Source organism: Chanos chanos, chromosome 1 (genome assembly GCF_902362185.1).
Source record: "Chanos chanos chromosome 1, fChaCha1.1, whole genome shotgun sequence".
Classification (NCBI taxonomy): Eukaryota; Metazoa; Chordata; class Actinopteri; order Gonorynchiformes; family Chanidae; genus Chanos; species Chanos chanos.
The window spans coordinates 6875313-6899732 of record NC_044495.1 but is presented as its reverse complement, the minus strand read 5'-3'; the positions used below and the strand labels follow the sequence as shown (position 1 = coordinate 6899732).

Here is a 24420-nt window from a genome sequence, read left to right as displayed (position 1 = left end):
TGATTTAAAAAAGGATCCTGTTTGGTTTGTTTGTTTTTGCTGGGTTATTTCATTTCTTGTATATTAGGTTATATGAAAATAAAAATTTATTCGTACATAAATGTGATTGCAAGGTTATGTCAAGCAAAGAAGATTTTCAAAATGAAAAAGAGAGATGAAGCATGGTTTTGAAAATGAAGAAAACAGAAAAAAATTACGCCAAAGATAAGGCACCTCAATGGGGACTTGACTTTTATTTTGAAAAAGTGTACCACCGTTAGCCATATTGGATATACCTTACTTTATTCGTCTTCACACTAGCAGAAGTTGGAGAAGTGTGGAAATATGGTATTTCGCGTACAGCTATCAAGGCAATGAAGTAATAATGCAGAGGTGACGAACTGGGATAGCCGATTATAATGCTCTAAATTCAACTTGTATTATTTCTGCAGGAAATTATCAAATAGTATTAGCCACGTAGACGCACAGTTGTTAGACAAACAAGACATTCTCGAGCTTAGGGTTACCATACGCGACTGTTGCTGAGGGGAAAGTGGAATAGATCTCTCTAATTACCTTCCCAGCGTATACTTTGCTCGTATATGGTTATTGATTTTTCGTCCAAAGTGCAAGAGAACGTAAGTGAGTTGGCTATAAATGCTATTCTTGAATAGCTAGCTAATGGAAGATAGGACATGTGAAGCACAAAGCATCCAAAGGCAAACAGTCCCAGGTGTACGAAATCGAAAAGCATGCTTGGAAACGGAGTTAAAGGAAGATTATCTTCAAAGCAAACCCGTGAAAAATACCGCAGAAAACCGAAACGAAAAACATAGCTCGCATTTTAATGGAGCTTCACACAAGCACCCCAAACGAGGAGCCCACCACTTTTCCAATCATGAAAAACAGATACCAATTTATCCTCTTACTCTGGTGGTCCTGCTCTCCTTGGCTACACGCTTTTACAAGATCATGGAACCACCGCATATATGGTGAGTGGAGGATTCAGTATAAGTAGCATGTTATGTAGAGTTGTGTATGTGCTCAAACATTATCATACACTAATGGTCAAACACTTACGGTGTACATGAATTCATTTTCAGTTGGGATGAGACTCACTTTGGGAAAATGGGAAGCTATTACATCAATCGCACTTTCTTTTTTGATGTCCATCCACCTCTTGGCAAGGTAAAAGTCGTAAATTTGTAAATCCAGTCTGATCTTCTGTCTTAGTTCTTTTTTCCTGATTCTGCACAGCACATATCATTCAAAAGTGAACGTGTGGGTTTGAGCTGTCTTTTTTTTTTCCTCCTGCATGGTAAAGATGCTGATTGGCTTAGCTGGATACCTGACAGGATATGATGGGACTTTCCCATTTATCAAACCAGGGGATAAATATGAGCACCACAATTACTGGGGCATGAGAGGGGTAAGAATTTTGTCTCTTCTCAGCTACTTGGTGTAATCAAACTCAGGGCTCTGGAATCATAATGGATCATTCATAGAGAAAGACCAAGATCTCTTTCCGTCAAGATCAACATCAGTACTATGTTTCAAACACCATACGCCCATACTGCTCTATGGGGACATTTCAGTACTCCAGCAGAATGGACTTTTGAACATGCTGTCATACTGAGGCTTCTCTTTTAGCATCAGGGCGAGGTTAAGATTGAGCTCAGAGCTGTGAACCACAAAGCAGGATTTCTCAGTTAGCCAGATAACTCGAGCCAAAAGTCATGAGCGTCCTCCTCAGCTGTGTCTGTGCAAGACGGACTTAACTTTCACCATATGTTCTCTGGCACGCTGAGAGATCCTGCTTAGACACAGCAGTAGGGAAATTAAAACACAGAGGGTTTTAAACGTAGCCTGGATCAGACTATGAAGTGTTTGGTGCAATCAGTTTGTCTCTAGGGTTTTGAGAGCTTAGACCTTGGTGTTGATTTTAATGTTTACTATGACCCCCCCCCCCCCCCCCCCGTGCAGTTTTGTGCTGCTCTTGGCTCCTGTTTGCCTCCCTTCTCTTTCCTGGTGGTGCTGGAGCTGTCTCACTCAACTGCAGCCGCACTCATAACTGCCTCCCTGCTCATCTTTGGTGAGTGTGACAGAGCCTTGTCCGTGACAGTTATACCTGACTGAATAATCAAACGGAAAGAGATGTTTATCCGTGTTTTTTGCAATGCTGGGCTCCATTACTACAGACTTCAATAGAAAAATTCAGTTATTTCGTTGTGTTTAAGATCTGCTTTTAGTTTTGTTTTGGTTTTTTTTTTAATGACATTTTTTCTCTATTACAATTCATTGGGAAATTAATTTGATTTTGGATCTGCATGCATGGACTAAGAGCATGGGAAGCTCTGATAGGCTGTTGTCTTTAGTCAGAATACAGGCTAATCTGATTGGCTGTTCTCCCTTTTGAACTAGAGACAGGATTTGTTAAACCCAGTCCTAGAGTGAAATGCAGTTCCAAACAGAGCGTCTCCCAATAGAGATGTTCCAAGTGCAGAGTGCACAGGTCTATCCTGAGTGTGTTTGCACCAAACTAACCGTCTTGTGTTTTAACTCCAGACACTGGCTGCATCACCCTGTCTCAGTACATCCTACTTGATCCCATCCTAATGTTCTTCATTATGAGTGCTGTGCTGAGCATGGTCAAATTCAACAGCCAGGCACACAGGTAAGCGTCTGCGTCGCATCTCTAACCTCCCTCATCATAATCCCAGTGTTTCAGCCTCACATCGATTTGGTGTATTTCATATTCTTTTGTTTTTCCTGCCTGATTACGATGGATCTCTCTGGTGTCTAGGCCTTTCAGTTGGTACTGGTGGCTCTGGTTGGCTCTAACTGGTGTCAGCCTCTCTGGAGCTCTGGGGGTTAAATTTGTGGGGCTGTTTGTGATCCTTTTGGTGGGACTGAACACTGCTTGGGATCTCTGGAGACTGCTGGGTGACCTGCATCTCTGTCTGGTATGGAGAAGGACAAACTTAAATGTTTTGAATGTTTTGTAAATCCAAGAATGTAGGTGACCAGTGATGTTCCTCTTTTTGTGTAGGTGGATTTTGGGAAACACCTGATAGCTCGAATATTTGGGCTAATCGCGCTACCTTTGTTCATGTACACTACAATATTTGCTGTGCATTTTGTCATCCTTAACAGAAGGTAAGTGTGTACATTTCTGTCTCAGTAATTTTCTCTGCCACATATTTTTTTCCCATATTAACATTCCATTTACTGTGTCCAGTCCTAGAGGTACAGTCAAAAGTGGTTTTCATATCAGCCAACATCTGTGGTATCTCCTCAGCTCACTTTGAATGCATGCCTTGTAGGTTGCTCTGGTTATGGGTGTCTGCTAAATGAACAAAAGTGGAATTGTAGTGCGTACACCTTTTACCCAGGTTTACAGAGTTCAAAGAGTATCGCCTTTCTCCTGTGGTTGCGTATTGAGAAACTACCCGACTTTCTTTCTCTCCTCCCATCCAGCGGTCCAGGGGACGGCTTTTTCAGTTCTGCCTTCCAGTCCCGTTTGATTGGAAACAACCTACACAATGCCTCTATGCCAGAATGTGAGTGCATTCAAACGTTACCTACATTTCTGTAAACGTCCACAATCGAATTAACAGTTCGACTTTTTTTTTGTTGTTGTTGTTTGTTTTACTTCAAATGGTAATGTTGTGTGGCTTTTTTTTTCTTTTTTGTGTAATTTAGATCTGGCCTATGGCTCCACTATAACAGTGAAGAATTTGCGTATAGCTGGAGGTTACCTCCACTCACACTGGCACCTTTACCCAGAGGGGGTAGGAGCTCACCAGCAACAGGTGTGTTCTCCTAATTCTTCCATCCTTCTCACAAATCAACATGAGAAAAAGAAATTCTTATTTTTTGCTACATACCATGCACAGTGCAGGAATAAATACAACTTGGTTGATTTTCTTGGACTTTTATTTTGTAATTCACATCTGTGTTCAAGTTGCACAATTTTTTTCTTAAGTCTGATTCTTTGGAAGGTTCATATCCAATAACAGCGTTTGGAAATATGTGTTTTACATTTAGAACTGGGATGTTCTTCTGTTCCATTTTATGAAATATACCAATAACCTTTAACAAATTCTATCTGTGTCTTGCAGGTTACAGCATATTTACATAAAGACTACAACAATCTGTGGTTAGTCAAGAGACAGGACAGTGCTGACGGTGAGAGGAAATTACTGTTGGTATTAAAAAAAAAAAAGGACGTGTTCTCTGAGACTCCCTGTTCTGACTCGATTCATTATCTGCATTATCCCCTCAGAGCCCTCAGGAACACCAGACCTCGTCCGTCACGGTGACATCATTCGACTGGAGCACAAAGAGTACGCTTTGACAGCCGCTTGTTTTTTTCTTTCTTTGTTTGTTTGTTTGCTTGTTTACTTGTTAGCTTGTTTTCTCTTATTGTTTTGGTAGCTTTGACGTAGGCTGTGAATGACTCTCATGTCTTTTAACAGGACAACTCGCAATCTTCACAGCCACCTTCACGAAGCACCACTGACCAAAAAGCACCTCCAGGTCACAGGTTATGGCATTGTGAGTTCTCTCCTGATGCTCTAGTTTGTCAATCAATCTGACACAAAGGTGACATTTATTAACTAGTTAATTCTTCATGTTGACCTTTTATCTTTGACATAGTTAAAGATAAATGCAATAAGTTTTTTTTTTTCCATGTCCAAGACCTTTGTCAGTCTTTTTGGAGCATGTTGTCCTATCCCAGAGCAGGAATAGAGTTCTGTCACTCTCTTTCTAGAATGGCACTGGTGACCCGAATGACCTTTGGCGGATTGAGGTGAGCGGGGGACGAAAGGGTGACCTGGTGAAGGTGTTACGCAGTAAGGTTCGCCTCCTGCATCGCTCTACCGGGTGTGTGCTCTATTCGTCTGGAAAAACCCTCCCAAAATGGTGAGAGCAGGATCCCTGGTCCTGTCTTTTCTTTTTAAATATGACACCTATTGCTTGAGTGTTTCTCACATCTTTTTTTTTTAATAAAAATTAAGAAAGAAAGGGAACAAAATTAATTTTGTGTCACTTTTTTCTTTTTTTTAGGGGTTGGGAACAAGTAGAAGTGTCATGTAGTCCATATTTGAAGGAAACTCCTAACTCCCAATGGAACATTGAAGATCACATCAACCCCAGACGTAGGTCCATATAATGTTCAGTCAGACTTTCTGGCTCGTACTTGAGCCCAGAGTGAGGTGTGAAGAAGTAAGGTGTGTATGGCTCTTGAGTATTAATGTGTGAATATGTACGATGTGTCGTTTTTATCTCTTCACAGTGCCCAACATCAGTCTTTCAGTGCTGAAACCTTCCTTCCTGGAGATTCTGATGGAATCTCATATAGTTATGATTAGGGTAAGGTTTTGATTGGGTGAAACCATGTGCTGCACCTTACAGGTTTTGCTTGAGAGATAACAGTTGCTTTCATTTATATCCTGTCTCTCTTCCATCAGGGCAACAGTGGTTTGAAGCCCAAAGACAATGAAGTTAATTCAAAACCTTGGCACTGGCCCATCAACTATCAGGTTTGTGAACTCAAACTCGTCTTTAAAAAGTAATGTAAAAAAAAAAAAAAAGATTAACAAACAGGGTTTGGTTGAGATGAAGCTTGCCTTACCTTTCATCATTCCTGTTCTCTCAGGGCTTAAGGTTTTCTGGCGTGAATGAGACAGAGTACCGCGTGTACCTGCTGGGAAATCCTGTAAGTATCAGGACTTCTCTTTATCTGCGATATAAAGCATCTCAGTGTTAGGGTGCTGATCTACGATCAGCTCTTCTTTGTCTGTGTAAATGTATTCATCAGGATTTACAAGAGCCATAAACTTCTCCTAGATCAATGTTCTTAACCTGAGAACCTTTATACACATGACCCCTGGTCTCTCCTGCAGGTTATCTGGTGGCTTAACCTGGCTTGTTTGGGTGTGTTTGTTGTCATGGTAACAATTACCTCAGTGGCCGTGCAGAGAGGAGTCAAGCTAGAGGGCAAGAGAAAAGGTAAAGGGAGAGTGAAAGCCCTCACTGTTCTCTCCTCTGTCATTTGAGTATTGTGTAGTGCTGTGTCCTCAACCAATGCGTCTCTGTCTTATACTCACAAATCTTATACTTTCACACACCACCAGTCAGCTCATCATCGAGCCCTTTGGTGAACCTCATCAATAGCAAGATGCATATTTTAAAACTTAATCTCATCTGTTCATTACTCCAGATTGTTGTCTGTTTAAATAATATGTGAAACGGGACGTCCTTTGTCGTTTAGCCTGCTGTCACATACTCAGGCAGGGAGGTGGGACGTTATTCCTGGGTTGGTTGCTACACTACCTGCCATTCTACACCATGGGCCGGATCCTGTACTACCATCACTACTTTCCCGCTATGCTTTTCAATAGCATGTTAACAGGTATGTGGGGGGGCGTTGGGGGGTGGGAGGGGCTTCACTTTGGCCCTGTGCCATCTCTGCAATTTCCTGTAGCCTCTCTGCTGCTTCTAAAGGGCAGGGTCCCCCACTGATAATTTGCTGTTGAGAAACACAAGCTGCTAGACGAAAAGTGATTCTCCCAGTTCAGGCATTAATCATTAACAGACAACAAAGAAAGGACCAATCCACTCGGGAAGCTAGCCACAGTAGCACTGATATTTTATGTTGTTTAAATGGTCTCTCTCTATAGCCAAATACACTGCATTAAAACCTTTCTTCCTTACATGACTGATCATTTCTGCTGGTTTAATGCAGTTTTTGAGTTGGAGGCTGGTGTCAGTGGAACATTTTGGAAGATATTACACTCTCCTTTAGTTAAGGCTGAACTGTTGTGCATAGATTGAATGCTGATTTTATGTGAGAAATTACTGTTCTGTTTATCAGTTAATTTTCCAAAGTAAGAGCGTTTCTCTCCATTTTAAGGCATCACACTGGACACGTTACTGCAGAATATGGACTTACTGTTTAGCCCAGCTGTGGCCCAGGGTCTCTTAAGGGGAGGACAGGCCCTACTCCTGTTTGCTTTCTTTTACAGGTGAGATCAGTAGACGACCTATCAAGACCTTTTGTTCTGTCCTAGAATTTGTGTGTGCAAAAGGGTGACAGCGGCAATCCCTGCCGAGTCGTACATTTTTTCTTTTTTTTCCTTTTTAAATTTTTTTTTGCCATGAAATGCATTTTCCTACAGACATCTTCATGTGTTTGCTTGCGTCACTGTTCTATCTTCTGAACGTTCGCGTGTTTAATCGAGTATTTTGTTTTCTTCGTTTTCCTCAGTTTTTACTTGTTCCACCCTCTCTCCTATGGCATGAGAGGACCCCTGGCCCATGACCCTCTCAGCTCCATGGCTGGACTCAGGTGGATGGACTCCTGGGAATTTTAGACAATTTTAAATAGTTTGAAACTTTCTGAATCAGTCACCAAATTGCTGCTGTAAGATGGTATGAGTGTGCTATGACTGTCTCCTTGTGGTTGAGATTATGCGCAGTGGTATTGTACAAGACCTTGTTCTTTTGTTTTTATGGTATCAGAAACATTAATATCATGTTACAACCATACAGTTTTCATATTACAGTGTTTTTTTTAACAGATTTACAGAAGAATTTACTACTTTAGTGTACACACTACAAAATGCACATGCAAGTATTTAACCTTAAAGTTACAGTGGTAAGTAAAACAAAGTTCTAAAGTGTAGCAATATGGACGTATGAGAAGATCTGTGTATATCTCTGTTTGTTTTCTCTCTTTTGTTGAGAAATATAATTATGAAATACTGTATTTTTAGACCCAAAATGTGAACAATACATTGGAAATAAAAAAGTGTTTTCAGTACTGTATGAAATTTAAATAAATGGCCTTACTCACTATTTCAACGTCTGCAAAGTATTTTTGTCAGTTACAGTGTATGTTTCTTATTAATATGGACTTTCTCATCAAAGATAAGTGATTTTCAAATATTATTTTGTTCAGCTATAGTTTTAGAGGTGAAGTTCCACAGGTATTGATGATGTTAATGTTAGCACATAGCTTCGATAATCGTTATTTAATTTTATTTTCTCACTTAAAATTACTGCAACTATATTTGTAAATATAGTTGCAGTAATTTTAAGTGAGAAAATAAAATTAAAAAAAAAAAAACAGTTTTCAAGGTTCAACAAATTTACAGCACCGTTATGATAGACCTTTTCTGATGTATCGTTTTGTTGAACAGTTTTAGCTAACTATTGTCCGTTTGTAATCATGTAGAATGGTGGGTTAAAATCATATTATTACGTCTTGAGGCGAGTAGTAAAAATAAGCAGACGTTGACAACACCCAGTGTATTACTTCATTTAGATTGTATGACGCAGTAACGTCAATCCTCGAGTAGCATCTAACTATTGGCTGCCGAACGTCACGTGTACTGTTGTTAAGATGGCGTCTCCGAATGGAGGTAAATTTTAATTCCGTCTTCTGGTGTTTGTCGTTTGTTCACCGTAAATTCGGAGCCGAAGCGTATGAAGTCTCCGTTTAAAATTATAGTTGAATTTTAGATTGTAACACATACAGTTAAAGGCCGTATATTTTGGGAATGTTGAGTAGCTTTATTAGTTTTGGACAGCTAACGCCCGGGACTGTCGACATCACTCAGCTGTTTTTATCTGGGTGGTCAGCCAGCTAACGTCAGTAGTTTTTAGCGAGCTAGCCACACAGCTCCTGTTTTATGTATTAAATTCTTATGAAAACTGCTGCCAGAAGTCGTTTGTTTTCAGGTTTAGATGCATTTATATTTTAGATTAATTTAAAAAGACAGTATGTTCACGTTTATTGTTTTATTATGCTTTTAATGCAACAAACAGGAGGGTATAACGTTAGTGTTGCGCGAACTAAATGCGCCAACCAGCATTGTTCTTAGGAAAGATAACTTAATTACCTTGGTAGAATATGCGACCTCAATGACAGCAGCTTGGCGTTACCGACTGACGGTGCTTTGTCAGCAGTATTTTTATGGTGTTTTCAGTTCTCTGGTACCACTGTTTGCTACTACTCTGACGTCATTGTACAGTAAGGAAAATCAAGTGGTGCATTGGGAATGGGAAACTCTAGCTTGGTTTCACAGCATGAGGATTCAGATATAAGTTAACGTGTATAAATGTTCTTTTAAACAGGTGATGATTTTGAATCTTCCCTGTTAAGTTTTGAAAAACTTGACAGAGCATCGCCTGACCTATGGCCAGAGCAGTGTAAGTGATTTGCTACAGTAATCACGCCTAGCGCTCATATTGTCCATAACTGTTATATATCAAGGAGGCGAGGAGGAATTGACTTCTTTGAAACTGTTGGATCGACTTTACAATAATAACAAATCTTATGTCTTTGTAGAAACCATTGTAATTAGTAGAAAACCACAGGTGCACAATGATAACTCCTAACAGACAACTTCATGACACTTTAATTCATAAACTTAACTGTGATACTTATAGAATCGACCCCATGTGTGAAACCCTCCTCATAAAGACATTTCAATTTGTCAACAGTACCAGGGGTTTCAGAGTTTGCTGCCTCATTTAAAAATGTGAGTGGTTTTCTTTCTGTCTTTCTTTCTTTCTTTCTTTCTTTCTTTCTTTTTCTTTTCATGTTTACAGCATCGTTTTTAAAGTCAGAATATTTTCAAAATCAATGAATGCAAGTAAACCTTTTTTGTTTCTTGCTGCAGCCCATTACTAATTCTCCTCCCAAGTGGATGGCTGAATTAGAATCAGAAGACATTGAAATGTTGAAAGGTACAGCGTTTTTTTCAAAGACAGCCGTATCTGATACATCTTAAATTAACTGAAATCAGTTTCCTACATAATTCATGAGTATGGCTTATTATACCAGAATGTACTGTATGGTTTTAGAATGTATTCATAAAGAAAAACTAGCCATTGTTATTACCTGTCATTTTAAAAATTTAATCAAATATAGAACAAGTCCTGCATAAAACCAATCATAACATTGGTTTCTACAATTCTCTTTAACAGAACTTGGGAGTCTGACCACAGCTAACCTAATGGAGAAAATCAAAGGGTTGCAGAACCTTGCCTATCAGCTGGGCCTTGAAGAATGTGAGTGTCACTTTGAGTTCATGGTTAACTTGAGCCTCATCCCCCTGTACCTGAGTGCTATTGTAGAAGTGAATATTGGTGGTATTGTGAAACTTGTTCCATATTAGGTCAAGGGTGTCACAATGCATCATATTACATTCACTGTGTAATACCTGTCTCTAGTTTTGCCTTAGCAGTTATTTTTGGAAATAGCCCAAATGTGATTAGAATGGGGAGCAAGGTATTAACTGTGGACTGGAATTCCTTCTGTGACCTCTAGGTGGTGCTGCTCACCGTAATTTCCAGTCCAGAAATGATCAACTTTGGTAGTGTCATAGTAATGATTAGATTGATCTCATATTTAGATATGGTTTGTGAAAATTAAATAATCACCTATGTCTGTAAGATCAGCCTGATATGGATATTTCAGGCCTAATATTCACTGTCGCGTCATATTTTGATATTTCTCGAAGCAAAGTACACTTCTATTCCAGAACATGAATATACCCTGGCCTTACAACTGCAGGTCACTCTCCCAGCCTACTCCATTACAAATATTCAAATGTCCTGTGGATCTAAAGTGGAGCGGGGTCCAGTGGTTTTGAAATGGAACATGTCTTGATCCATGTTCATAATCCAGACCTCGGGGATTAGGTGAATGCCCCGGAGTGCTCTTGTTTTTTTGGGGTTTTTTTTTTTTTAGAAGAAGATGACACACACTTACCTAACTGCTAGATGAGCGAAGCTCTGGCATAATGCCAAAATGAGGACAGAGAAAGCGTTCAGTGGATCATACGCTCTAGCTGTCCTTAGACTAGCCCAGAGGTACTTCATGTGACTCTGAGCTCACTTTCTCTTAAACGAATGAAACGAATGCTTTTGCCGTGCTCTGCACAGTAGCAATACCTCCATTATCATAAGTGAGTAAAAATCTCTGTAGAGTGCCTGTCCTGTTCTGTTGCATTAAACAGTTGCACTCATGACGTCAAGCAAAAATGTCTACCTTCACACACACACACACACACACACACACGCTGTAAAGTGAGGATGCCTCTGTTGGATTTGTGGTGAAGTATGGGGAGATAGCACAGAGAGTATGTGGAGGTGGCGAGGAGAAGGAGGAGAAGCTGGTGGCTGAAAGGGAGGCTGCCCCGAGAGTTGACTGCTGATTTGTAAAATTCCATCACAAGAGCCTGATTAAAGTGGGCTCATTCAGGGCAGGATTATGCCAAACATGATTTGTCAAGTCTGAGGGAAAAAATATGATTTAAATGAATGTTAAATTGCCCCCAGCAAGTAATGAGTGAAATAATAGGCTAGTCCTGTTGACAAAGTCTTAGATGGCTACCAGAAATGTTTTGCAGACTGTATTCAGGCTTGTGTGTGTGTGTATGTCTGTGTGTGTGTTGTGTCTACATGACATGTCCCACTCTGCTTTTGAATTATTAAAGCACAGATTAGTGCAGTTGATGGATTCTCCAAAATGCGTCTAATCTAAGGTCAGTTATTTTAGACCTGTAGTTAAAGAACAGGATCATTCCTGCCATCTAAATAGGCAACATTTTTCTAGGATTTTAGGGTAAATGAAATCAAGGGGTTTTTTTTGGCACTTGGGCATGCAACAAGTATCGTTGTCTGTGGTTGAAAATTTATCATGGTCTATTTTAAGGAAGAATGTGAAAGATTAAGATTTGAGAGAAAGATTTGACCAAACTAGTTTTTGGTTCTGTTGTTGGAAAGGTATATAGCTAACTCCTGATTGACTACTCCTGTGGTAGCTGGTCTCACACGCTTTAACAGACGAGAGTGGATTAGTTTATCAGCTTGTGTTTCCCTCTGAGAAATATGTAAGAGTGTAGGCCTTTTAAAGGTGAATCATACGCGTCTTCAGTATGGAATGACATGCATACAGGTGATCTCTTTACCGTTTACGCAGAGCAGACCGTGAACTGGTCCCCCTCAGCTCCGCTTCACGGCGCACGTGAGAGTAAGAAATTATGATTGTTATACATCTCAGAGCGGCGTTTAATGCTCTCTCTCTCTCTCTCTCTCTCTCTCTCTCTCTCGCTCTCTCTCTCTGTCTGTTTAATGCGCTGTGGTTTAATTTTCCTCCTTTTCCCGGCTGTCAAGGGAAGGCTTGTAAATCTCACCTGCTTTTTCATCACGGTTCTTTGGCTCCTCAGCGCCTTTAAAATGAGCCGCTAAATGGGAGACGGGAGCGCCGGGCGGGATGGGGGGGGGGGGGGGGGGGAGATTTACTGTGCCCTCTTGGACGCCTTGACCATTAAAGTCGCCAGCAGGTTAATGGGGATAAGACAATCAGGCAGTGAAAACTCAGCCGCACGGGGAAGGTTATCAACCACTGTGCCCTGTTTGTCTTGGAGGACGAGCAAACGCCTCACGCTACCACATCATCTGCGTATGCATCAGATGATAATGTGACACCACGACTGGTATGAAATCTTTCTGCCGATGTCTTAATGTCGCTCTGATGTCGAGCATGAATTCTCAGTGCACGTCATTTCGACAAAGTTTGCTAACTCAGGTTTGGAGGATACGTCTTAAAGGGGGAGTTCACTGTTTGTGACGTATGGAGTAACTATAACACTTTCCTGGGCATTTGTCATCACCCTGGACAGTTCATTAGGGAAGGAGTTTTTCATCAGAAATGCTCATTTCCTGTAACCACCTAAAATGCACTCAAATCTGCATTGATTTACCGTTGTCGTTAACGCTGGTGGTTGTGTCGACGGTGAATTTTCAAATGAATTTTTTTTTCGCCCAAATGTCCACATGGGTTAATGAAAAGAAAAGATAAGCGGATCTAGGTCTTGACAGTGTCAGGTTGTCTGTATGGTGTCTAATCTTGTCCAGACTGCTTTCAGTCATTGGAGGAAGCGCGGCAACTTTTACACTTGGCCTTTTACAGTTGATGTGCAGTTATTTCTGCTCAGTCAGCCAACAAAAGTTTCTCGAAAACCTCAGCAACACAAATCACCGGGAAATAACGGTTTGCTAAAGTAACGCATCCAACAATATTGTCGGCAATTTAAAACCACAGAGTTAGTTGTTAAAATGGGCCTCCCCTTCAAGCAACACATGTGAAACAATGTAAAAGAATTAGACGTCTAAAGACAATAATGTTGGCATTTCAGCGTATTGGTGGTTCTGTGAACATACCCATCCAGCGTTTGTGTAAATATAAAAGTGCACGTCCAGTGCCTTGTGTTAAGTTGTTGGGTTTGGTTCTTATCGGAGGAGGAGCAGCACTGATGAAGTGGCAGCTGGGAAGGCATGAAGGGAGGGGGTTGCTTTGTTAGGGCTTTTGTACATGTAACACGTGCCCTGCTTGAGGTGTGTGGGTGTGTGTGAGTGTGAATGTGAGAGCGTTTGCATGTATTTGTGTTTATCTGCGATACTAGGGCGTGTGTCAGACCTGTCTCCCCCCTGGGACACAAGCCCCTCCTCTTTTAGCAGAGTGATGCTGATCAGCCCTGTTTCGCGGGGGCTTTGACGCGTGCCTACCAGTCACCCCCTCCCCTCCCACACATACACACTCACACACACACACATGCACACATAAACACAGTACCAGCTGCTCCTTCCCATGATGAATGTGGCTGTCGTGGGCCGCTGAGCGTGGCTATCAGGCCCCTGTCGTCCCCCGGGGCCAGTGACTGCTCTGATAAGTGCTGTTATTGAAGATAATTGAATGGAAAGTGGTCCTTAGGGAAAGGGCCCCGGGCACAGCTGATGATACTGCTGCTGGTGCTCTAGCTGGTTTTTTTGGGGGGGTAAGACCACTCTAACACGCCTAATGGTTAATCCACACCCGCTGCATGAGATTTCTGCATAATGGCGAACACAATGCAAGGCTTTCCATTTGATACTCTCTCATCTGATCCTGAAACACTCAGACCGGACAGCAGTGGGCTTCAGATGAATTTGGTTGCTCAAAAAAAAATAATAATACGTTTTCCTGTAAACAAAGACCCTTATTATACGAAGTGTTTTCAGACCGTCTCCAGCTTCTGCTCGTCTTTTTTGTCATGTGCCCATGTGTTCAGTTTCATTTTACTGAACCCAGACGACACTTTACTCATAGAGGTGTCCATGGATGCGCTCAGAGCTCTTGGCTGCATTTGCTCTTTGGTGTTTTTGTTAAATGCGCATTCAATATGCTGGGTGTTAAAAATCGGAGGGTGTGGAGATCCACTCCCTCTCTGTAAAACGTCTCTCATTCAGCTATTGCACGGTTTGCATTTTTTTTTCTTCTGCTGTGGCATAAAAACCCAATCAACCAACTTTAGACAGGCAGATCTAGGGAAACGAAACCAATTCCTTCTGCACGAGCGTTCTGCAGAAGACTTAAAACGAGATATACACATTAGGACAAGCGGTCTTATGGAAACATACGAGAACAGATGCCCGAAACGGTTCGACCTCCACATCCCGTCTCCAGCACCTGTAAGAAAACCTGAAGGTCAAAGCCATCTACCGCTAATGGTTCCAGCATTCATGCCCCCCCCACCCCCCTTCCCCCTAGATCAATCTCATCTCTATTAAGTTCACTGTGAGGCTGAATATGATTGCTCCGATACCACCTTACTGTAGTAACGTGCCGTCATCAATCCATCAGAGACAGCTTACCGCAGGGCGGCGGGGGGGTGGGGGGGGCGTGGAGACCTTATGAAGTGCCGCTGGCTGACAGCTCGCACAGGGTGAAAGCTCTTCTCCTCCACTCCGCTCCTGTTCGTCTTCTCCTCTCCTCCTCCTTCTACTCTTGCTCGTCATGTCTTCTCCAACATGCACCTTCCTCTTTTCCCACCAGCATCCACTGTGTTTGGTGCTGTGCAACCCAGCACAGACTCGCAGGCGGTAGAACAGTGCTGGGTTGGATGTTAAGTGACATTGTATCATTGGATCTGCTGGTCCGTGGAGGCATGACCGCACTAATAAAACACTGATTTTTATTTTTTTTTCCCCCCATTTCCCTAAATCAAGGTTAAGAGACTGTCAAACCTATGAGTTCCAGTAATCAGTCATTTAAGTGCCACAATTCAACAAAAATGTGCACACAAGACATTGCTCTAGAAAAGAGGTGACCAAAACAAGGTCTTGATGGCTTATTTGCTGGGTTTTTGGTGCTGATCTTAGTCATAATATATACATATACACACAGACACATACCATTTTTCGTGGACACTTGTATTTTTGTTGACCAAACCCGTTTGACTTGTGATCTGGACATCACTGTATTGCTTATGTTTTACACATGTGTGAGAGAGGACACATGGTGGAGGAACCTGAAGTGTGTTTATGTGTAAGCAAAGCAAGAACGAAACGCTGGTTACTTTCAGCGTGTTGCTTAAACATGCATGGTGTTTTACTATGCACTGATGCAATAGCTAATAAAATTACAGTATTTAAAAAAAAAAGCAGCAATAACAATAAAACCTTGACTTTTTTGATACCTCAAAATATTGGATTGAAAGACATATATACAATCTCTCCGATAGCACAGCTAATCTTTGCAACTGTTTTGCAAGGCGAATTAGGGAATCCAACACACACACACACACACACACACACAGAGAGAGAGAGCCTCCTCTGGCCTGCCTACTGACTCAGTGAACAGATCAGAGACGACACCTCATTTCCATAAATACATTAGGAATTCATTGGATTTTCTTTCCCAGCTAATCATAGTGCCTGTGTGGAACCTTTTAGGGTTTTTAATGAATGAGTTTTGACTGATTGCCTATTAATAAGGACACCTCTTGAACAAGAATGGGCGGTGACAGTGTGATGTTTGCATCCGCGCACGTGTACGTGTGTGTGTGTGTGTGTGTGTATATGTGTGTGTGAGTGTACGTGAGTGAGTGTAATGATTCGTGGTAGAGGGGAGAGAGAGAGAAAGAGACATGGTTGGAGTGGGGTGGGGGGGCGGTGGGGGGCTTCTGCGCTGGGACATTAAGAGGAAGCAGTGGCTCCCTGGGGAAATCACTCTCCGTGTCTGCATCTTAAATATCCCTGTGAAGTATCAATAAGTGGGTAATTGAATTTTGAACACAAACACGAGCGTCAGGTGTGTGTGTGTGTGTGTGTGAGAGCGTTTTCCAAGGCTGGGACGAAGATGTGGGTTTTGTATGGGGCAAGGGGGTGGGGTATAGAAATTAATGGAAGGGGTTGTGTGTGTGTGGGTGCGTGTGTGTGTGTGTGTGTGTGTGTGTGTATGTATGTGTGTGTGGGGATGTGTGTGTGTCATATCCTCTCTGTGTTCCTCCCCAATCTCCTGGGACCACAGCAGTGAGAATGGATGTTAAATCCATTAAATAAAGATTACTCGGCCTAATAGCCAAGTGGCACTTTGTGATGCGCAACAGGGGTACGATTAGTGTGTTTGACTCTTAATGAAAGCGAATTGGGGCAGTCAGGTTTAGGAGATGGGATTCCAGTTAACCCAGGGACTCGTTTTCTCTCGAAGGTTAAGAGGTATCCATCTCGCACGAGGCTGCGCTCTAATGGGGTGGCTTCCCATTGATCACCTCTAGTACCTTAGGACAGAGAAGACTGCCAAACCTCATCCATGAGACTACAGTACCAGTAACAACCCAAAAGATCTCATAGCACTGTGTCATATAGAGGTTTTGATTTTAGACCTTAGAGTCAGATTTACAACTTTTAAAATGTTTTAGTTCTAGCGGATTCCATGCTGAAAATATCATGGTTTATCTGTAAGGCTCTAACTGTGCATTTTAAGTAGTTAGCGTAGTTAACATATTTTCATTTGTTGGTTCATGACTTATCTAAAAAAATCAAATTTATCCATGAGATAGAATGTCATATAAATCATATAACCCAGCAGAGAGATGGGAAGTGAAGTTTGGAGATCCTTTGGGGGAATGAGATTAGGATTTAGCCCAGTGATTAGGAATTACAGAATAAGTGTGTTTAGGGAAGAGAATAAACATATTCCCCTTGTATTACTTTGTGTCTATAGGAGAGTTTGTGTTACGGATGTAACGATACACTCAGCTCATGGTTCGATTCGATTCGCAATACTATGTTTACGGTTCGATTCTTCCACGATATTTGTAAGAAAATCAATTGAATTTACAATGGAATGACAACAATGGATTTGTATTAATAATGCTGAACTATTGTCTTTTTGTACCATTAAACCAAAAGTCATGACAGCTTGATCCTAGGAGGAGTTCTTTGAAAGCTAGACAAAAATACATAGTCTCCAAACATAAATGAATATTAAATTGATTGGGTCTGTCTGAATTACGTTCATATGAAATACTGAAAATTGCACCACCCAACACTCAAATTTAGACACAAGTTAATGAGCTAACTCTCCACACTTTTCAGAATTTCTGTCACTTTGGTTTTTGCTTCGTTGTACAGACTGACTAAAGTGCGGGGGCGTGATGGGATGTTGTATTTGGGCTCTAGCGTCTTAAGTCGTAGGCGAAATCTTGCGTCGTCAACTGCTGAGAATGGTCTCGTGTCTTTAGCGACAAACACTCCTATGGATCCGGTGATATCTTGAGCTCTTGCACATGCATGAGGCAACGGAGATGCAAAACTTTTTCAGAGAGAAATTTGGCCTTTAAGCACTCTGTTTCTCACATCCCCTGACCTGAGTTTGTCGTTGCGGTGGAACTGTAGATGCTGCGTTATATTCGTGGTATTAGCAGTAGTGTAGGCGATTTTTCTTCTACAGCGTGTACCGTCTTCGTTTTGTCAGCTAAATTTGTCGCCATTCTCCTGTTGAATGATCGTAAGGCCAAAATATTGCCACATTTCTGATTTAAAGGTGGATGCCGCATCCTCAGTTTCAGTCTCAGCTCCAGCCACACTCGTTACGCTTCACGCTGACGTAGCTGAAACCTCTTCTTTGTGTCTGTGACTGAAACATGTAAAACGTGAGGCCTGGATTGGAACGCCGGAAGCGTGATGTGTGACTTTATGCACTGGTAACACAAATAATGATACAGGTGACTACTTTCATCTTGTTTATTTATTTACCACCGCTGATGAATTGTAATGTAGTGTTTTGTTATATTTGGTGTGTGTATGTAATTGTATTGTCTAAACATTTGAAATAAAATGTATGTTCAGTGATGATGATAATACAAAAATGCAATTAGAGCTGACGACCAGAACCGTCCGATGTATGCGATGCGTACCGTCGCGTTTTTTGCACCGTGATGTATCGTGCTACGATGAATCATCACACCCCTAGTTTCTGTAGGAGGCATCTCACTTCAATGAGTGAGCTGTGTTCTCTAAAGGCCAAAAGCGTGTGACTGAAAACAGAAACAGACATAACAGCGTTATACGAGAGTCCCCTCCCCCCCGTACCCTCCATGTCAATTGTTAATTTCCATTTAAATGTAATTAAGCAGTTAGTAGTTCATATTTTGAAATTAAATACACCACCGCCCATACCAGACTTTTCCTTTTTTATAGCATTCACTTTTTTTTTTTTTTTGGTGACTGGCCTGTTTGCAGTTTTTAATGAGCAGCTCATAAAAACCACAGTGAGACGAGATGGTCTCTGGAATCCATAAAATGTCATTTAGTATGGATGTCAGCTGGAACAAGTTGCTGATTAACTAAGTACAGAATTAGTAATTGACCTTTCTAATCAACTAAACAAATCTCTAACTCCTGCTAATCAGTATTGATCTGTCACGGCCTGTGACAGAACACAAGCAGTTGTGCTGCGTGAGAGAGGAGAACACCCGGTGTGCGTGTGCGTGTGCGCGAGCGTTTGTGTGTGTGTGCGTGTGTGTGTGTTTGGTGGTGCTGAAGGGGGCGTGGTTGGTGTTAAGCGACAGAAGGGGACAGCCTGGCTAGCTGGAACCTCTTCACCCACTCCCCCACCCCACCCCACCCTTCCCTTTTAATCTAACCCACTCCATGCAAATGATTTCACTTGCTCAGCGACGGAAATGGAGGATAAATGGAAATCTAATTAATGAGTGGATCAGAGAGACTCTCCCTCGTGTCGGAGTCTCAGGAGAGGAGACTTGAAGCGGGCCAGGATCCCATATTGTTTTGGACAACCAGAGGAAAGGAGGGAGCGCAGAGAGAGAGAAAGAGAGAGTGAGTGAGAGAGAGAAAGAGAGAGTGTGTGTGTGTGGGGGAAAGAGAGTAAAAAGAGAGAGTGATTGAGTGTGTGAGAGTGAGTGAGGCAAAGTTTCCTCCTGTTTGTAAGCCCCTCCAGAAACCACTGGTCCGTTTAACGAGCTGTTAGCAGGGATATCAGCAAGACAAATCTGGGATTAGAGAGCTTTGATTTGTATAGAGTGGACAGACAAGTGGGAGCTCTAATCTGTCCACAGTGAAACTGCCCATGCATTTCCCATTTCCATGCCTTTTGACATCCCCACCAGCCAACAGTTTATTCCCTTTTTTTTTTTTTAATCTCTTATTTGTTTAAAACCAGAAAGATAAAAACCATTGAAATACATATGAATTTAAACAGATGAACAAGAACTATTCTGTCACTCCACTCTGCGATGCACGATTTTAGGTTGATAATACCAACGGGACACATATATCCTAAAAGGGTGATACCTGACCTCATATTTTGATTACATTCCAGTAAGTAATTACCCTTAGAATAAATCTCCATTTGTCAGAGGTGCATCATCAGTATTGAGACAAAACCTTTTTTTTTTACTCAGTTCATTGTCCACAGTTTCCTCCAATATGAAAAAAAAGTTATCTGGGTAGTGGTAATTATGGGTCATCTCAATTCATTGGGCACTCCTCTTCATTCTGATGGTTTCATTTCATTTCAAAGCCCCCCCCCCTTTTTTTTTTCTTCCCTCCTTGGCCATGCCTCACAGCTCTGTGGTTATTTTTGTTTGCTTTTATTTGATGAGACAGCACCAAGCAAAATGAATCAATCCAAATCCAATTAGCATCATGTTTAACCCAATGATGGACACCTCAAGGTGAGGCGACCGGTGCTTGGGCCTAGCATTATCATTCTACGCGACAGAGCTCATTTAAATTACAATCAGCCGCGCGCGCGTTTTCATTAGCCGGCCGCGGTGGAAACGGCTAACCCTTTCACCGCGTGCCCGACGCACCTTTCATGGCCCCGGGGGGAAAAAAAGGGAAAAAAACAAAACAAAAAAAAACCTGGCCACCCACACTAGCGAGTAGCTCATCAGTGCTTGTCTCATCTCCAGCTTCCCAAACGCCGGCCTGCCACAACGGTCCGGAGTTATGTTAGAGAGACGATGGAGATGTTTCACAGAGGAAGATGAAGCAGGTCATATCCCATATGGAGATGTATCGCTGTACATCATATAGAGATGATGTCCGGAAAGCCGTGCCAGAACTTGATGAAATGCAAGCATTATCTTTAAATTGAAGTTACGAATGGATATCGACGCACAGTTTTCCTAGTTTATTGATTATTCATCTTGAGTACCATGTAGTTCTATTTCTCTCCAAAGAACTATAAAACTTGTGGGTTTTTAGGGCATATACACAAATATACTTTCATTACAAAGATTAGAAAACGGTCAACTTCTCACCTGTTTTACAAGAAACAGAATTGCTTGAGGTTTTTTTGAGGGGGGGAGGGGGGGGCAATTTAATTTGCCCTCACCAAAGATTCATTTGCCACTGGATTTAGGCTACATTAAGAGCATCAATAATGGAGAGAGGGTATAAGAAACCCATTGGCATTGATTCTTCCTGCCATGGATAAACTAAGCTAGTTTTTATGAGTTTGATGAGGTTTACCTCTTCAGTGCACAGGAGGACAGAGAATTTGATCTTCTCATTACCTGAAAGGAAGAGCAATCACTGAACCTGGATGAACTTTCCTCAGGGGTCCCAAAATCACCAGCCGCCACATAGGTTGACGTTCCTGTAAGGAATAAAGGAATAAGGAATGTTTGTTGATGGAAAAGCACCTGAAAGATGAACTTCATATGTGTACTCTGTTAACAGAGAGCCTTCAGATGAATCTGTGGAGCTGTCAATGTTGTAGGGTGTTGTCTGATCCTGTTGTATGCCGGATACATCAGATATCCCACTCAGCTTTGTGCATCACGATATTTGCTGTTAGGAGCTTTTGAATGCTTTTTGTGTTCAGTGATGCAGTGCTGGTCTGGGGGATTGGAATTTCTGTTCTTTTAGTTCGAAATCGGAGGCTGGGCACCTAAGTGCCTAAATTCTGTAGACTCTCAGAGAATGTTTCAGCTGAACGTGGAGAACTGATCCATAATCCAGACTGAAGTTATCATATGTGTGTTTGTCAGTGGGGAAAAACACAGACACATGCCCCTCAGTTATCCAGACTGTATAACTCTCGTCTTATTCGTCTTATTGTTATGTAGTGAGAGTTTTCTTTTCAACCAAAAATGGACAGATGTTTGTGACAAAAATGACCAAACGCTATGCATCTACGGATGACATGTAGATTGTAATATGTTTTTATGCTGATTGAATATAAAGGACAGTTTTTTGTGCTAATTCAAAATTTAAAATGCCAGCACCTTCATAGATGCTTCTGAGGCTGCTGAAATCCTTTAAGAAAACGTTACAAGTCACTAAGGGGAAAATGATAAGGAAAGTTGCATTACTGCTCCTACTCAGTAACAGTGTGTTACAGATGATGAAAAACAAAAGACCCATGATTTCACTAATTTATTTTTCTCTTTTTTTTTTTTATTTCAGCTAGAGAAATGACAAGAGGAAAATTCCTAAACATCCTGGAGAGACCTAAAAAGTAAAGGACAGCAGGAAGGACCAGGAGAGAGCTGTAGCTTCAGTAGACAAGAAAGAGCTCATAACAAATTGTGACTGACTCAAAATGATCTTGGCACAGTGTCATCTCACTGAAGTGCTTTTGCCAATATAAGACAAAAAAAGAGATACAGAGTAAATGTCAGGACAGTTTTGATTACAACGTTATGTATATATTTGTTGTCAAACAGTTGTTTCATTTAAGATTTTAGGTGACTGATAACCGAAATCTTCTAGTGGACTCAATTCAAGATACTACTTTATAGAAAATCTATAGTCTGTATTTATTTTTACATTTTATTTGTACTCATTACTTCCTTTGCAATTTAACACTCTCAAAATGTTTAATAAATTCTTTCAACTTCAAATGGATTTTGTGTCTGTGTGTCTGTTGAATTGTTTACCACACTGTGCAAACTACACCACTGAGATGTATTTTGTGCTAGCATTTTTATTTGTGGCGTAGAAATATCATCCTCATAAGTTCACTTATTGTTTTTTTACAGCAAGACTTAAACTGTCATTAGAAAGAGGACCACTAAAATGAAGTCAGGTTGTAAGAGAGAAGCCTATGGGGAGATATGTCGTAACCAAGCTCAGTAATGCAAAAGTTTACAAAGGGGCGTCCAAACTTATAATTAGGGCAATAACTTCATGCCTGTACCACTTCACAAACTGCCTCTGTGAATGGCCCTCTTTAGGTCTGGACATGTAAGAGTCCCTGACATAAGAGTGCCTGCACACCAATGTTGCCCTCCCCCCTCCCCTCCCATTTAATGAGAATTGGAAGTTGAGAGGCCCCCTACACAAAACATTGCGTAAAAATAATATTGCTCATTGTCGTCCCTGTTAACGAGAGTTGACATAATTACTAGGACCATTTCTTTTCTAATTAGCACACTTCCAGGGACATTGGAGTGAATGGTCTGGGCGAAAAGGGAATCAGACAGGCATGCAGAATGGGAAACAAAGACAGCCCTGGCCGGCATAATTAGGTGAGACAATAGCCTGGACTGTTCTCGGCTGGAGATGTCGTAGAGGCCCTGGCCGCGGTTGGCGAGCGTTCACTCCTGCTCCCTCCAACTCTGGAGTGGTATGCTTTCCCCCCCTCCAACCCAGTGACTAATAAGCCCCTAATTGTCTTTCCGATTCACACGGACAGAGGAGGCCACTACCACAGAACCCCCCAGAACCAAAGTCGGTCTCTACCCCCCTGCGTCCCACACAAACTCAACTTCACCCCTTCTCTACAGTTACAGACTTGTTTCCACAATTTTAGCTAACCCTACCCAGACAGGACAGTATGTTTTGGTGTGTGTCAAAGCTTCCCAGTCTGATAGATTAGAGACAGAGAGCTTAAGTCGAAGCCCTGCAGTTGGAGAAGGGTAAAAGTTCAGCCCAGTCCAGGAGAAGTGGTTAGAATTCCAACACAGACATTGTAAAGGTTTGTTATGTGTAGTCAACATTTTGCCGCCTTCACTTGAACACGAGGTTCAAAAGAAGTCCTTTTTTTTTCAGCATGTACTGTACACATTGATTGACTTCCTGCCCCAAAATTAGAAAATGAATTGTATTCACAAATCAGCGCATTTGTTATATAAACGTGTTGTTATATAACGTTACACTTGTTGTTAGAGATTTACCTGTTACGTTTGTTTACAGACAAATTAGGAATGCTCATTGTGCTGGTTAAACCATCACGTTTTTTAAATATGCGTTTGTTTGCCACTTTGACTTGCCGATCTTTGGAGCTTATTCGTTCGGACTTGTTGATATTAAGAAGCTATTCATTTGCACTTGTTGCTATAAAGGAGCTATTTCATTGCACTTGTTGATTTTAACGTGTTGTTACGCCGCCTCGTTGTGACAGTTTTGCTGTACATTGACTAGTGCAAATCGACCGGTCAGCATGCTGACACCACAACGAGTGGCATTATGTGCACGTTATGGTATCTGCCTCCATTAGCTGCCCGTCAACCCGAGTCCTCGGTCGGTTTCCAGACGTCTTCCAGAAGAAGGAGGTCATTCCCCGCGGTGGGGTTGTCTCCCCTTGGAAGAAAGAAAAACCAGCACAGCCATAAACAACCCACTGCCCTGACCTCGGCGAGCCTTGCTGCCCTGACAAACGTCAATCCGATGAGCCCTCAGGCCTTTAATTAGCTGTCAATTAGTGCAAATTAATCAACTCCTCGCCTAATTAAGCAATGCCGGCGGGCAGCTCCCAAACACGCCATTGTGAGAGCACCATGAGAAAACTGGAGCTAGCAAACTCACTTTGCATCAGGGGGTCACTGTGCCCTTGGCAGCACACAAGGGGAAAAAACTCTTCGCTGAGTTGGTGTTTTTTTTTCCCTCTCTCCAGCTAGACTCAGCACAAGATGTGTGTGCAGTTATCAAGCTGCAGTCCTAGCACTGTTCCAACAGTGCTTACAGCAGTTTTGCAAGGCTACAGCCTACAGCAGTTTCACGAGCTTCATTATCACCTTCCACGTCACTTTTTCGAAGACATATAAGCACTCATTTCAAAATCATCTCCCGGGTTGCTTTTTGGAGGGTATAATTACCATATTTTTTGGTACTAGATACGAGCTA

At 41.7% G+C, this 24420-nt stretch overlaps 2 protein-coding genes across 2 annotated transcripts; both read left to right on the top strand.

The window, feature by feature from the left end:
* The first annotated feature begins 319 nt into the window (after nucleotides 1-319).
* pomt2 (protein-O-mannosyltransferase 2) lies at nucleotides 320-7737 on the top strand. The gene is made up of 21 exons (XM_030780637.1): nucleotides 320-971; nucleotides 1083-1167; nucleotides 1304-1408; nucleotides 1963-2071; nucleotides 2545-2653; nucleotides 2783-2942; nucleotides 3029-3135; nucleotides 3457-3539; nucleotides 3682-3791; nucleotides 4101-4167; nucleotides 4265-4325; nucleotides 4458-4536; nucleotides 4754-4905; nucleotides 5050-5141; nucleotides 5279-5355; nucleotides 5454-5525; nucleotides 5642-5701; nucleotides 5889-5994; nucleotides 6257-6397; nucleotides 6899-7010; nucleotides 7253-7737. Exons 1-21 carry the CDS (start codon nucleotides 661-663, stop codon nucleotides 7356-7358), a joined length of 2304 nt encoding a protein of 767 aa, XP_030636497.1. The 5' UTR covers nucleotides 320-660; the 3' UTR covers nucleotides 7359-7737.
* Nucleotides 7738-8389: 652 nt separating this feature from the next.
* Nucleotides 8390-22172, top strand: lin52 (lin-52 DREAM MuvB core complex component). Its single transcript, XM_030783753.1, has 6 exons — nucleotides 8390-8408; nucleotides 9124-9198; nucleotides 9493-9530; nucleotides 9672-9738; nucleotides 9979-10062; nucleotides 21760-22172. Exons 1-6 carry the CDS (start codon nucleotides 8390-8392, stop codon nucleotides 21813-21815), a joined length of 339 nt encoding a protein of 112 aa, XP_030639613.1. The 3' UTR covers nucleotides 21816-22172.
* The last annotated feature ends 2248 nt before the right edge of the window (nucleotides 22173-24420 follow it).

Coding starts and splice junctions, on each gene's coding strand:
- lin52 (XM_030783753.1), top strand. Junction 9,199..9,492: donor TGACCTATGGCCAGAGCAGT/GTAAGTGATTTG, acceptor ATTTGTCAACAG/TACCAGGGGTTTCAGAGTTT. Junction 9,739..9,978: donor AGACATTGAAATGTTGAAAG/GTACAGCGTTTT, acceptor TCTCTTTAACAG/AACTTGGGAGTCTGACCACA.
- pomt2 (XM_030780637.1), top strand. CDS start 661: ATGGAAGATAGGACATGTGAAGCACAAAGCATCCAAAGGCAAACAGTC. Junction 4,537..4,753: donor AGGTCACAGGTTATGGCATT/GTGAGTTCTCTC, acceptor CTCTCTTTCTAG/AATGGCACTGGTGACCCGAA. Junction 6,398..6,898: donor TTTCAATAGCATGTTAACAG/GTATGTGGGGGG, acceptor CTCCATTTTAAG/GCATCACACTGGACACGTTA.